General features: G+C 52.0%; 1 protein-coding gene across 3 annotated transcripts in view; it reads right to left on the bottom strand.

Moving 5' to 3' along the window:
• Nucleotides 1-14,123, bottom strand: part of GALNT14 (polypeptide N-acetylgalactosaminyltransferase 14) — a gene marked incomplete at its 5' end in the record, with an annotated part of 224,101 nt that overhangs the window by 80,268 nt on the left and 129,710 nt on the right. For all 3 annotated transcript variants that reach the window (XM_079940255.1, XM_079940257.1, XM_079940256.1), the window contains one exon: nucleotides 10,224-10,393. In XM_079940255.1, coding sequence (XP_079796381.1) covers nucleotides 10,224-10,393 — 170 coding nt within the window. The remainder of the gene's footprint in view (nucleotides 1-10,223; nucleotides 10,394-14,123) is intronic.

Below are 14,123 nucleotides of genomic sequence, written 5' to 3'. Positions count from 1 at the left end.
TCCTTTGCTGTGCAAAAGCTTTTAAGTTTAATTAAGTCCCATTGGTTTATTTTTGTTTTTATTTCCATTACTCTAGGAGGTGGGTCAAAAAAGATCTTGCTGTGGTTTATGTCAAAGAGTGTTTTTCCTATGTTTTCCTCTAATGGAGAAAAGACAGCCTCTTCAATAAATGGTGCTGGAAAACCTGGACAGCTACATGTAAAAGAATGAAATTAGAACACTCCCTAACACCCTATACCAAAATAAACTCCAAGTGGATTAAACATACACATACCTTTGAGGGAAGGCAGACACACAAAGTACACACTGTGTAATTCTCTTTATAAACAGCTCAAGAACAAGCAATGCTAGTCTATGGCATTTGAAGTCTAGACAGTGTTACTTATGATGGGGAGCAGAGTGGGGAACAAAGGTGGCTTCTGGCAAACTGAGGGTCTTGTCCCTGACCGAGGTGCTTGATATAGGAACATGGGTAACTTCTCTTAGGAAAAGTTCATCAAGCTGTACATGTACAAAGTGTGAACTTTCCTATATGTCTGTGATACTTTGATAGAAAGTTTACTTAAGACGAAGAGAGATCCTCATCCGTGGGTATATTTTGGTGTTGCAGGAATATTTCAAAAGCCACAGAACTGGAAGGATTCAAAATACAGCCCATGAAATAGGCAAGGACTGTAATGAAATAGGTAGCAAACTCATCAGTGCCTTGTCCCCTTCTTAGAACTCCAACCATCCTGGTGCCCTTCATAGTGCTAGAGAGAACACCCCAGAACACAGAGCGCAAATCCGATGTCCCCTCAGCCTTCTGCTTCTGACCTTTAAAAGTACACACCCCAAACCAAATTTTTAAGAAAAAGATAATTTAGAGGAGAGAGAAATGATACCACCTTCCCCTTGGTGTTACTGGCCCTGGGCACCAGGACTTAGTTTCAAGGCCAGAGTAAGGGAACATTGTTCCCATGGGGAGTGACCCACAGGTGAGGAGGGACTGGTGGCCTGTAGGGGCACTAAGGTAGTTCCCAGTCATCCAGTGGGGGATTTGCTCACTTGGGGATCTCAGTTCCATGAGAGCAAGCGCCAGGACTGCTCATTTACTGATATGTCCCTAATAGCTTAATTATGCAATATGTATAAGTAATAAGTATTGGGGGCTGTTTTTTTTTTCATGGCAAATATTAATTCCAAAAGTTTCCTATTCTGGGCACTGAATATACCTCTCCATCTCTTTCTACATCTCTTTCCATTGCCTCTTTCCTCAGGCATCATGTAATAAAGGGGACAAACACAAGGAGGAGGAAGGGAAATCTGCCCCCAGAAGCAAGGCCATTTAGTACCTTTCAAAGCCACACAGCGTTCTTCGTGGGGTACCTGCCCATTAGAATTTGGCCTCAGTGACAGAACACCAGAAGAAACTACTGACTCCATTTACCAACTGAAATATGTTATTTCTGTGTCTCTAAGCAAAACTAAAATAAAAATATCCAGCTATCTTATCTGAAGCCCAGAATCCTCACGCATCATCTCTTCTGCTTGTTCCTACAAGCACAAGTCAAACACACACACACACACACACACACACACACACACACACACACTCACTCACTCAGTGAACCTGGCCATAATAGGGGTTTTATGTTTGTGACAGAATTATATGTATATGTGTATACACACACACACACACACACACACACACACACACACACACGCTCACCTAGAATCTCAAAGCTTGATTTTGAGTTTAACCCAAGCATTGACTAGCTGTGCGACCTTGGACAAGTCCCTTAACCTATCTGAGCCTGGCTTTCCATACCTAGGTATGTGGTTAATCTGCTAGTCTTGCTGTTCTGCCGAAATCTCCACAACCAGTACTGGTACTCAATCCTGAAGCCCAGCAGTTAGTTTGGGGGTCAAGAACAAACCCCCTTTTCCAGGTCCCTACCAGCTCCTTTTCCTGCCGGACCAGTTCTGGTTTCTCATCTCTCCCACCTCACCTGAGTAAACTCCCAGGTGTAAGACACAACACTCCCACCCTGAGGATGCCAGAGCCTCAGAGCCAAGATCCCACATTACGCCCCACCGCCTTGGGCCGGCTCCAGGTTCAGGCTGGGCTCGGTCCCCTCCCCCAGGCAGGAGCTCCCAAAATAGGGTGCTGCCCCCAGATGTGCTGTCTAGGGCGTCTCTCAGGGTTGCTCTGATGAGGGGCCAGGTCAAGTGTGAAAGTGAAAGCATTCCAGTGTTTACTGAATTAACTGTAAGGTCCTCGCCCCAAATCCAAGGCTTTGCCCCAATATGACCCGAAGTATCCCTTCCAGAATTATCCTCCCCCACTCATCCCCTCCATTATCCCACCCTCCAAGGAAACTGGACTGACTCCCACAAAACACTGTGGCTCTTCCATCTCCTTGCCTTTGGTACACTGTCCCCTCAACTTGGAATGCCTCCCACCTGCAAAAATCCTACCTGTCTCCCCTAGTTCTTGCGGTCCAGATACTGCCTCCTTCAAAAAACCTCTGCTTCCCATTCACGTGTAAACTCCTTCTCCTCCTTATGCCAGCCTAACGCTATTTTGTCTTTTTCCTATGGGAAAGCTCCTAACTCCTGTGTTCTGTTCCATGGTCAAGACAGAAATAGCTACACCCAACCAGAGACAGGGTAGGAAATGGGCGCTTGGAAATCAAGGGCGGGAAGGCTGTGCCTTAACTCCAGAAATAAGGACATGGCTTCAGGGCAATCCACATTTGAGCATCAGGAACTCGTTGCTGTGCACTTCTCCCACTAGACCATGAGCTCCTGGGAGCGGAGACCAGTTCCTAGCACGGAGCTCTGCATGCAGTTAGTGTTCAGTAAATGTGCTGAGTGGATGAATGGGGAAATGAGTGAATGAGTGAGATGCACAGTGGTGGGAAGTCAAGTTGGTGGGAATTAACTAGGAAACAAGGTGTGAGAAAACATTAGCTAAGGCGGTTTGTCCAGATGAGTTCTTATCAGTAGCTTTTCTTGACTGGCCCCCTTACAAAGGCTGAAGAGTTGCCCTTTTGGGAAATCTGTCCGAATCTCATAGCGCAGGCCAGGGGTTGAGGGAGGGACCTGCAGGGGCAGCACACAAGGAACAGGGGACCTGAGTGGAAGGAATCCTGGCCCAGAGACGCCCTGCTCTCTCAGCCTTTGTGGTCTTTCTTCCTCCGCACCCTGGAGAGAACCCCTTCCCGGGGCCTGTAAGTGGTCCTGCAATCGGGGTACCCAGGGCAGCAGACACAGTTCTCCTGCTGAGAGATTCCAGGCTGTTGGGAAACTCTTCCCGCTATTCCCTTCCAAAGCTCCCTGAAACTCTCAGATGCTCTGGAGTGAAGCACTCTCAGAACCACTGTCAACGGGCTTGCAAACTCCTGTATTGAAAAATGGCGCACAGAGACCAGAATGCAGCAGATGGGAGAGCTTGTTTGCAAAGCTAACTGTCTGCGATGGGTTTCCCCTCCCCTCCCCTCCACCTTGATCTGGAATCACCAAGTCTATGCTGAGCTAGTGGAGCTGCCTTGACTCTGAGGGAATATGAACATTTGTTACGCTTAGCCATTCCAGCCACAAAGATCTGGATCCTATTACTGCTAAGTGACGAGGACAAGGATAGAAACGATGATGATCTTCGGCAGCCACTCCAACTGAGTAAATTCAAGGAAGGATAAATGCAATCCTAGACTGGGCCACGGCCCCTTCGTTTCCCAGGATGAAAAGAAGCCAAGGAAAAACGTCTTCCCGGTGAGATTATCGAAGTGTGGAATTTTCCCTCCAGGCAAGCGATGGGCATCCCACTGTTGGAATGATTTAGCACCGCACTGGACAGAGCCCAGGAGGATATGCCGCCGAGGGGAACAGTCAAACCCAGCATGGCCGGGGGAGGTGACCTAATGAGGCTTCCCAGCTCTCACTCCTCTCAGCTCACAGCTCACGGGCGCATCCACCCTGCCACCTGCTCCCCTGCAATCAAAGCAACCCCATAATAAGCATTGCTAGGCAACAGCGAAAGTATACATGTGCCTCATCAAAATATTTCCCCCCTTCACGCGGGGCGTGCCTCCACTTCATGGCTTCCTGTCTGCCAGACGTTTTATGTGCTACTTGGATGACAGCAAATCCAGCGGTTGTCACCAGAATGTGGTGACGGGTGGGGGCGGCAGGACTGGAAAATGAGGACTGTTTGTTCGGCCAGACAATGCTTGAGAAACAGCAGAACCCCCCTGGGAAATGTGCTCAGCCTCACCCCAGCCAGACGCTGTCTCTTCCTCACTGAAATATTTATGGTACCCCACCTCCAGCCCCCAACACAGGCAGCCACATCCACTCACCCTTGCGGCCCCACAGGACTTAGGTAGTGCCCTGGAAATGAAGGCTCTCATCCGAGTTAACAGAACAACGGGCCTTAGGGGGAAAATGCGGGACTAGGATGCCCTGATGAAGCACCCCGTGTTGACAGAGTCTTTTTTTTTTTTTGCGGTACGCGGGCCTCTCACTGTTGTGACCTCTCCTGTTGCGGAGCACAGGCTCCGGATGTGCAGGCTCAGCGGCTACGGCTCATGGTCCCAGCTGCTCCGCGGCATGTGGGATCTTCCCGGACCGAGGCACGAACCCGTGTCCCCTGCATCAGCAGGCGGACTCTCAACCACTGCGCCACCAGGGAAGCCCCTGAAGCACCCCGTGTTGTATGCACACAAGGCCGAGGCGGCTGGGAGAGCGGAGCGTATGTTTATATCAGGAAGAGAAGGCCAACCACGGAAGAATGAACCCGTCTACAATTGTGTGGCATTCAGCGAATGCGAAAGCTTTGAGGTTATCTAGTCCAACTACAGATGAGAAAACAAGCCAAGACAGGGCAGGGATGGGCAGAAGGCCATTGCTGGTCACCTTGTCCCCACTGCTCTCACTGGGCCTGAATCAGGGGTGGGGAGACCAAGCTGTAGCAAAGACATGTCTGAAGCCCCAAGACAGCAGGTTTCCATCTCAAGATTGTGAAAATGTCAAATGTTACATAAGGGGTAGGGCGGGCAGGGGAAGGTTGTTGACCCTGAAGGGTGAATGAGTAGACCCACTGGAAATTGTAGGAACTCATTTCTAAACTCTCCTCACTGCTGACCCCATGGGCCCCACAGCCCCCATAAACCCTGGAATGGAGAGTGCAAAGCCTGCCCCCCAGTCTTATCTGCTACTCCTCACTTCAGTCATCCCAGGCTCCAGGTAAACCTTGCTGCCTCCCACAAAATACCGTGCACTCCACGGGGTAAAGGACCAAGAGAAAGATGGTGACTCTATCCCATTTCACACAGGGGATCAAGCCCCTGGCCCCTCCGGGGCTTCTTCTATCACGTGACACCCCGCCATGACTTGTTTGTCAGCGTTCCACGCCACCAATGCACTCGCTTTTCAATTAGCACAGTGGGTGGTTGGTGAAAACCTCCGCAGCCTTCCTCCTTTCTCCCCTCCTCACTCCACCTGGGTACCTTTGGATTCCTAAGCCATTCTGCCCAGTGCACGCTCTCTCAGCAGTGCCTGCTCCGATGCTCAGCTAACAGCTCTGTTTCAGGCGTTGCTCAAATGCATCCTATAAATCACAATGCAATTACTGTGGTAGGAAAATCTGAAGCAAATTTAATAAGCTCAGACCCCGCTCACGTGCTGTTTCTTCACTCTTCTCTTCTCAGTAATGAGAACTCTTTAAGGGAAAAAGGCCTTTTTCCTTTAACAGAGGTTCTTCTCCTGGTCCCTTATCTGAAGCCCATGAGGATGGGAGGATACGGAGAAGGGGGCTTCCTCTAGCTCCTCTTGTCCTATTTACCCATCAGGCAGATAGGAAAAGAGTTATCAGTTGTCTTTCCAGGCTTACTCTCCCTTTCATTTGCTCAACTAACATTTATTGAATTCCTATCACACATCAAAGATTTCTCCCCCCTAGAGGGCAACTGGTGTCATAACTAGTAGAACCTTAGCTGCAAGGCATGATGGGAACATGGACAGGGAGAGGGAAGCCGTGTCCATGGGGTCGGGTCCCACAAAGGAAGCAGGAGTCCAGGGTGGGCCAATGGCCACAGTAGGAGCTTCTTGGTAAAGGTGATGCCAATTGCCAAGAGGATGGCAGCATATACACCCTGTGGTTGAAGAAACTGAGGAGAGGAAGGGGCAGAGAAGCCAGAGGTCTCTACAGGGCCTGAGACAGAGCCCCATCACCTGGACAGAGGGACAGGGCTGCAGCCTGCAGGCAGGAGGGCATCTTTATACCAGGGCCTACTTTCTACTCAAACCCTGGGCCTTTCAGCTGGACCAACCCACCCATGGACTTCATCTGACCCACAAAAGGAAGCCGCAGTGCCAGCTGATGCTCTGTGGTTTGCAAATTTGAGCAGGCATCAAAATCACTGGTGGTGCTTGTTGAGACAGATCGCCAGGCTCCACCCCAGAGTGCCTCACTCAGCAGTTCCGGGGGGAAGCTTAGAAACTGCAGTTCTAAATCTCCAGGTGATGCCGGTGTTGTTCGTCTCCTGGTCTGGGAAACCACACTTTGAGAACCATCGTTCTAAGCCTTTGCTATTCGAAGTGTGATCAATGGACCGTCCATCGGCAGAACCTGGGGGCTTGATAGGAATGCAGACTCTCAGGCCCCACCCCAGACCTGCTGGATCAGTTTGACGAGAACCTCAGGTGATTTAAGTTTGACAAACACGTACCTGGAACGGCGTTTCTCAACCCTGGCTGCTCCCTAGAATCACTTGGGGAACTCAGAAAAGAGACACTTCAGCTGGTTGGAGGCTGGGTATCAGCCTTTCTTAAGTTCCCCAAGTGGTTCTTATGAGATGCCTGGATTGAGAACTGCTGGGACCCCCACTCGTGACCAACACTCCACGCCCATTTCTCCAGCTTTGAACTCACCCTTGAGGCCCTCCTCTGTTCCTCCCTGACCCCCACCCCTCCTGACAACTGAAGTGATCTCCCTAACGCTCCTTCCTCACGCTCGGCGTTTGGTTGCCTCTCTTGCCTGAGTATCTTCAGTTTTCTCAGGAGACCCCCCCGCCCCGACACTTCCCTTCCATTCCTGGCCCTTCAGTGCCAACCTGCCCATATTATTACCGTGCAATAATAACAACAATGAAAATTTTTTTTTACTACTTGCTAAGGAGTATGTAAGTAACTTTACATATAGATTATTTGATCCTTATGAAAAGCGCATTAGATAGGTATCATTGTTATTTTTATCCCTACTTTTCAAAAGAGGAAAGTGTGGACCAGGGAAGCCAGGTAATGATGAGTTTGCTCAGCTAGTCAGCAGCACAGGCAAGACAGGAAACAGGGTGATCTGATCCCAGACTCTATATCATTAACCCCTGGGCTGTACTGCCTTCTGCTTGACTCTGACTTAGGGGGAAGATATGGCCTCATCCTTTTGCTGGGGCTGAGAAGGCATATTTATGTTTCATTCTTGAGAACTCAGGTAACAAGCAGGGCTGGCTTTATGGCAGGTGTTCTCATGGCAGTTTCGCTCCCAGGGAACATCTGGCAACGTCTGGAGACATATTTGGTTGTCACAACTCGGGGAGGTGCTACTGGCGTCTCGTGGGTAGAGGCCAGAGATGCTGCTAAACATCTAAAGTACAGGACAGCCCCCCTTACCTACAGTTACCCAGCCCCAAATGTCAGTCACCACTGAGAATCCCTGGTCAGGTGGACGCAGGTCACCAGCAGCCACAGCTGGTCAGAGCTGGGACAGGCAGGGCCTGAGAATGGGCCCAAGCAGGCAAGCCCCAGGGTTGGAAGAGGATGAAGACAGGATACAGCAGAGAGGCCAGAATCACAGAAGGATGAAGGGACTTAGCTGGTGACTTCAACCTCAAGGACATGGACTCCCTGGGAGGTAAGGGTTGGAAATGGTAGGTCCTGGAGACAGAAAGTCACCACTCCGTGGGGGCCCACTTGAGAGGAGAACATTGGGCTTTGCAGTCTCCGGACCTCCCATCACGAGGGTGACACAGGCACAGGGTCAGTCCCGTACCAAACTCAGCCTGCAGAGAGCTGATCAGCGGGCGGCTTCCGTCAGGGCTTGCTTAGGGTTTTGTGCACAGTAGGCGGGACCACGTGCCATGGCTGCCTGGTCCCATGTGCTCGCCCTCATTCCCAATGCCCTGTCGTCTCCCCTTCCTGCTCTTTCAGATTAGGATCCATAAATCTGAACTGCTCTGAGTAACACAATCCGAGCTCCCGCAGAGCAAGGTCACTGTCCCGAGGCAGACATGTGGCTGATACACTTTTCCTCGTTGTCTTCCAAAGGGTGTCTGCATTCTGTCTAAATCTTCTCTTCCCTTCTTGCTGCAATCCCAGAAGATCACACTTACCTCACGGAAGAAACACACTGGGTCAGGTAGGGAGCCTGGAACTGGACCTGGGGAACTCAGATCCTTGGGGACAGGCTGAGTTCTTCACCCACAACTACCACTATGTCCAGCCCTGTAAAATGCTTTCATTTCTGCCTCTCAGATCATAAAAAAGGGTGAACGTAGATTTTAGTCCTGGTCAGGTATCCCCGCAAATCTGCCTGCCCAGTGAATTCCCCGACGCCTCCTCCCTGCAGGTGGGAGCATTCAGAGGCAGTTCCGACAGCTGTCACCCAGATACACCAGCCCCTTTCCTGGCGAGGAGGTGTCCCTGTGTCCCTCTACAGGGCCTCAGCGTCTGGACGCTGGAGACCCAGTGGAGCTTCTCAGCCTTCTGCCTGCTCTCTCTTCCCTGTTCTCCTATACATACTCTCTGCCCCGCGAAATAAAATAATCTAATATTTAAATAAAATTCTATCATGTCCAAGGACCAGGGTAAGTGCTGGGGAATTTTAATAGGAATAGTACAAGACTCTGACTTGAAGCTTTCAGGCAAGCAGCAGGGAGTGTCCTGGGTAAAGGGGACTTCCAGGCCCCACTGCTAAGGAAGCATGTCCTGGGTACCTCAAGGGGAGGGTTGAGTTCACAGACTCTCAGAGTGAGAAGGCATAGACCTCATCCAGTTCAGTCCCCTGGCTTTATTCATGGGGGAAACCAGGACTCCGGCTCCTCTTAGGCGTGATGGTGATTAACCAGGACTGGTCAAACCCCTCCACAGAAATAAACTGTATAAGTCAAAGTTCTGAGTTGTGCAGCCTAGTCGGGAAGACTGAGTCCACCAGCCTTCCCATACCACCAACTTACGTACCACCTGATCGACCAGCCTCGTTTGTCATGAGAATTTTTACTGTCCTGCTTCTAAACCCCAGTGTCCACAATTCAGTACCCAGAGGCCCAAACAGACACAGAAAGCTAAGAAGCTAACAGCAAGCCTACAGTCTCTCATTTGACGTTGCCTTCAAGCCCCTCTACCCCAAGCTTGCCGGTCTGCTACTCTGGGTGCCAAGTCAATTTCCCGCAGCAGACAGGAAACACGCCCTCACGGGTCTTTGGCACAGCTGGGCCTCCCAGCTTGGAGGTCAGGAGGGGAGGCACTGGGTGAGACTGACCTGCTTCCTCAGGCCTCCCCAGGAAGCAAAGGGCTGGCTGACTCTAGGAAGGCTTGAGAGGCGAAGCGCCTTCATAAAGCCTCTTTTTGCTGGGAAACAAAGCTTTCCACATTGCCCCAGGCCTGATCTCTGCAACCCATCTGAAGGGGGCCTGACCAAGGGGATAGCAGGACAGAGGCTGTGTGAAAGGGCTGCTCCGAAGCAGACAGCAGAGGCCCCTCTGGCTTCTCTTCTCACGTGCCAGGAGGTCAGGCTGTAGGACCTCTGACGGCCTGACATTTTGGCACGTGAGAAGAGAAGCCAGGGGGACCTCCCAGCGACAGAAGAGACCACCAGCCTGACTGCCCAGAGGCCTGCCCTGCCCCAGTGTGAAAGCCAGGCCCAGCCATGGGAATCTGCCAGGGGAGAAAGGTTCTGGCTGTAGGGTGTTGAGTGTTCCATGACTTCCTGGCGGGTATGCCTAGGGTGAGCCCTGGGTGAGGGCGGCAGGGTGCAGGTGGAGGCCTCCTCCCTCTCCACGGGGTGCTTTGGGACGGCTCACGGCAGCAAGAAGCACAGACGGGGCAAACTGCAACATCACAGAGCCCCTCGTGTCTACCTGGCAACAAACGGTTTCCCTGGCCCGATTCCTGGCACTGGGCGCTGCACAAAGCTGGCCTGCTGTGGACCTGACATGACTGTGGGGAGGGGTCGGGAAAAGTACCTGAAAAGGCGAGTGTCTGGGACCACCCGGCTGCTGGCAATCCGCTCGCTCTCCCGCTGGTTGAAAGCATACAGCTTATAGGGGTCATCACCGACGCGCCACTTCTTGGCATTCAGATACCGCCGCTCATCAAACTGGTCCCATAGGTCATCCCAGTCAGCATCCGGAATCTGTGTGACATGAACAGGAAGTCTGTGAGGACGGCTCCCGGTCCTCTCAGCCCCCCTCTGGCTGTCAGTGCCCAGCCGCCAAGACCAGGCTTGTGCTGGCGAGGTTTAGCTCAAAGATAGGGGCAGAGGTAGGACGTTAATAAAACCATGAGCAATAATAATAACAACAGAATGACGATGACAATGACAGCTACCATTTAACGAGTGCTGTGCTCACATACCAGGCACTGTGCTAGGACCTATATACTCTCATTATCTCGTGTAGTTCTCAGAGCAGTTTTAGGAGATGGATGTCGTTCGTATTCCCACTGCATGGACAAGGAAGCAGGCTCTATAGCCCAGGTAGCTCGCTCCAGATCTCACAATTAGGATGCTGCAGGGCTGGGACCTGGATTCTAGAATACTAACCCCAGGGGCCACTTCTCCAGGGTAATTTGAGACACTTGGTGAGAAGTGCTGGCACAGTGGCTGGCGCATAGCAGGTGGTACACAGTGACTGTCATTCCTTCCTCTGCCAAAGGAAGGCGGCGATGAGAAGTAAGCAATCCATCTATAATGGTGTGCTGCCCACCAGATGGATGCCTGTGTGTCCCTTTCTTCCTCCAACCCAGGAATCTGGGCTTATTTTTAAGGAGCATCCACGGGGGACCAAGTAATAACCCTCACCACAAGCGAAGACAGTGCTTTAGAATGTATAAGGCGGTTTCTGCATTCACGATACCGTTTCACCCTCCCCAAGACCCTCTGCAGAGTAGGGAAGACAAGCCTTCAGAAAGGTTACTGGCTTGTCTGAGGTCGCCCGGGTGGCTGGTGGCAGAGCCCAAAGCAGAGCTCTGTCTCCTGGACCCTCCGGTGCAGAGGAGGTGAGGGGATTCACACAGGGAGGCGACGGCTCCTGCCCAGAGCCCAGGCTGCCGCCTCTGCTCTGCCCACCCCAGCTCTGCAGCCAACAGAGACTCCACACAGCCAGCAGGAGGTATGGGCTTCAGGGCCTCAGCACAGTGGATGCTTCCCTTGATAGCCACTGCCCAGTGGGTACTAGTGCTGACCCCGCTAGGGGAGAGCTGGTCTGTATCAACAAAGCTCAGACCTTTCAGGTGCGTCAAAGCCAAAAGAGTCCTGTGCCAGGAAGAACCTATTGACCAGGCTCCGACCTGGACCACGAGGGCTGGAGCCCTGGGGCTGGCATCGAGGGTGAGATGTTCATTCATGTGTTACTGACCCTCCTCGCTGTGCAGGTATCTGAAGCTGCCCGGGTACCGCCCATCCCATCATTGACCAGGATGCTCTTCTGCACTCAGGGCATCTAAACAGGAAGGCCCAGGGCAGGTGCTGCTGACAGCAGTGCAAGCGCTCGGCCCACATTTGGCAGGTAAGGGGGGCCGCTCGCCCACATACACATTCATCTCAGGCACCACTGCATCTTATCTGATAATTGATCTTTCCCTTTCGCTCTCTCTCTCTCTCTCTCTCTGTTATCTCCTTTTGAAACAGCATTCTCCTGCTAATAGCACAAAATGAAGCACTGGAAACCAGTGATTTTTATCCAATAATTGATTTTATTAATGTCCTGTGATACTGCTGCTACATGGGGGTATTTGTGTGGGGGTGGTATGAAACCCCCAGCCTGGGCTGTGTCATGTCACAGCCTGAAAGATGTCACCTGTGCTTGGAACATGACCTCAGGGCCACCCTGACATCCCATTCTTGCGGGAAGGGCCACGGCGCCCTGAACCATCTCCAACTGGCTCATGCCCCACTGAATTCACTGCAAATCTCAAAATAAGTTGTGAGCCCCTACAGTGCTGTGTGCTGGGGAGGGGAGATGCGGAGATGGAAGGCCCCTGCCCTCCAGCGGGCGCAACATTGTAGAGACACCTGCATGAAGACACCTGTAACAGAGGAGTGAGGGACATGGGAACGGCTTCCCAGAAGCAGCAGCAAATGAGTTAGGACTTGAAGGATGAGCAGGGATTTTGCTTTGCTTAAGGGGATATGGGGAAGGGAAGTACGTGTGCAGTGAAAATCCAGATAAAAGGCAGAATGGCTCAGGGGAGGAGCATCTTTTCAGGGAATGGCTAGGTCAGAATGGGGAGGTCAGAGTGTGGACTGCAAAGAGAGCAAGAGTGAAAGAAAATTCCAGAATGTGGCTGGTCCCGTATGAAGCAGGTCAGGGGAGAGTACCTCTGGCTGCATGTGCAGGATGGAGTGGAGGGGAGAAAGCTCCTCGAGGAGACCATTTGGGAGGCAACCTCAGCACTTTAACCCGGTGGGAAGGGAAGCCTGATGGGGCCCAGGTGTACAGTTCCATCCATCAGCTGGAGAAGCAGGTGGTGGGACAGGCACCGTGGGGAGGCACAGGGGCTGGAGTGAGGGCTCTCGACCAACCTCTAAGTCTCATCCCAATCCCTACTTTCTATTAATACCAGACCAGGCTCAGGGCCAAGGGGCTACAAGTTTGGGTGGTTTGCTCAGCCTGGTAATCGCCACCCTAAGGGCAGCTAAGCATCCCTGGCATCTTTGGAGATGGTGCCGTGAGCACTCAGCTGGCTTCCAGAAAGCCTAGAGCCAGAGCAGCAGCCAGGCCGGCAAGAGAAACTGTCTGAGCAGTCCGTCAAGGGCATCCTTGGAGGGGACCACGCCCTCAGACGCTCACGGGTGCGGAGCTGGTTCCCACTTTGCTGCACTGGATCCACTGGGGGGATCTCCCTGTACTGGGAGCTTGGTGTTTCTATAATGATGTCTGGAGGTATTAGATAATGGTGAGACTGTGTTTAAGACAACACTACCATTTGAATAGCAACCTCTATTTTATGAAGCAGGTATTGCAGGTATTGTCACAGAATCCTCACACAACCCCCATTTGGACAGGGAGGGGTCGACTTAGAGAGGTAAGGTGGCTTGCCCATGCACGATGGCTAGTAAGTGAAGGGACCCCCGACTGAATCTCCCTAGGGCCTCCCAGCGCCATGGTCTGTTCTGTTTATCATGGACAGAACAAGGGGCGTCCTCTCTGCCGAGGATGAATGGGCAGAGAAAGACCCCCCTGGAGGAGTGGAGTGGGGGACATGCCCGCAGGAAGGGCCAGACACTCCTGCCCTGCTTGCCCCCAGAAGAGAGTTGACCGCGGTCCTCCCAGAATTTCTAAAGGGGCAGCGACTTTGCCAGATACTTCCAGTCCTGATTTGGAGCTGGTTTCCAAGCTCTTCAATTTCGCAAGTCCCCACATCTGGCCTCTAAGGGCCCAGGGCATGTACGCTGTACCCATGCATCGGATTCCTCGCTTCCTGGCTCATGTGAACATCGAGAGAGTTTCTGAACAGGCGCTTTCACCTTCGCAAGCCTTCCTAGCACAGGAGGTGAAATGCTTTTCCAAAACAAGAACACACGCCAAGGAGCCCCCCCAAGGGCCCACCCCAGAGCTGCGCCCACTGCCACGTGGCCCCCCAAGCTGCTACCACTTGACTTTCTGACCGGAATTTATTCAATCTCGAGTGTGTGTGTTTCAAAAGAGGAGTATGAGGCCACAAACAAAACCGCAGACCATCTTTTAAGTAGAAACTACCTGATTAAGTCAGCCAACCCCCTGGCCAAGACCAGTGCTTAAATACGCTGGCACTAAAAATGAAAGCTCGAAAGCACCTCTGTTAAGTCGCTTCACTTCTTTCCTCTCACCACACTTCCACGAGAAATCATGAATCCCCTTTCCTCCATCCTCCCCTGGCCTGCT

Source organism: Stenella coeruleoalba, assembly GCF_951394435.1.
Source record: "Stenella coeruleoalba genome assembly, chromosome: 13".
NCBI classification, from domain to species: Eukaryota; Metazoa; Chordata; class Mammalia; order Artiodactyla; family Delphinidae; genus Stenella; species Stenella coeruleoalba.
Note: the sequence above shows the minus strand (reverse complement) of the source record. Positions and strands in the feature narration are given on the sequence as shown.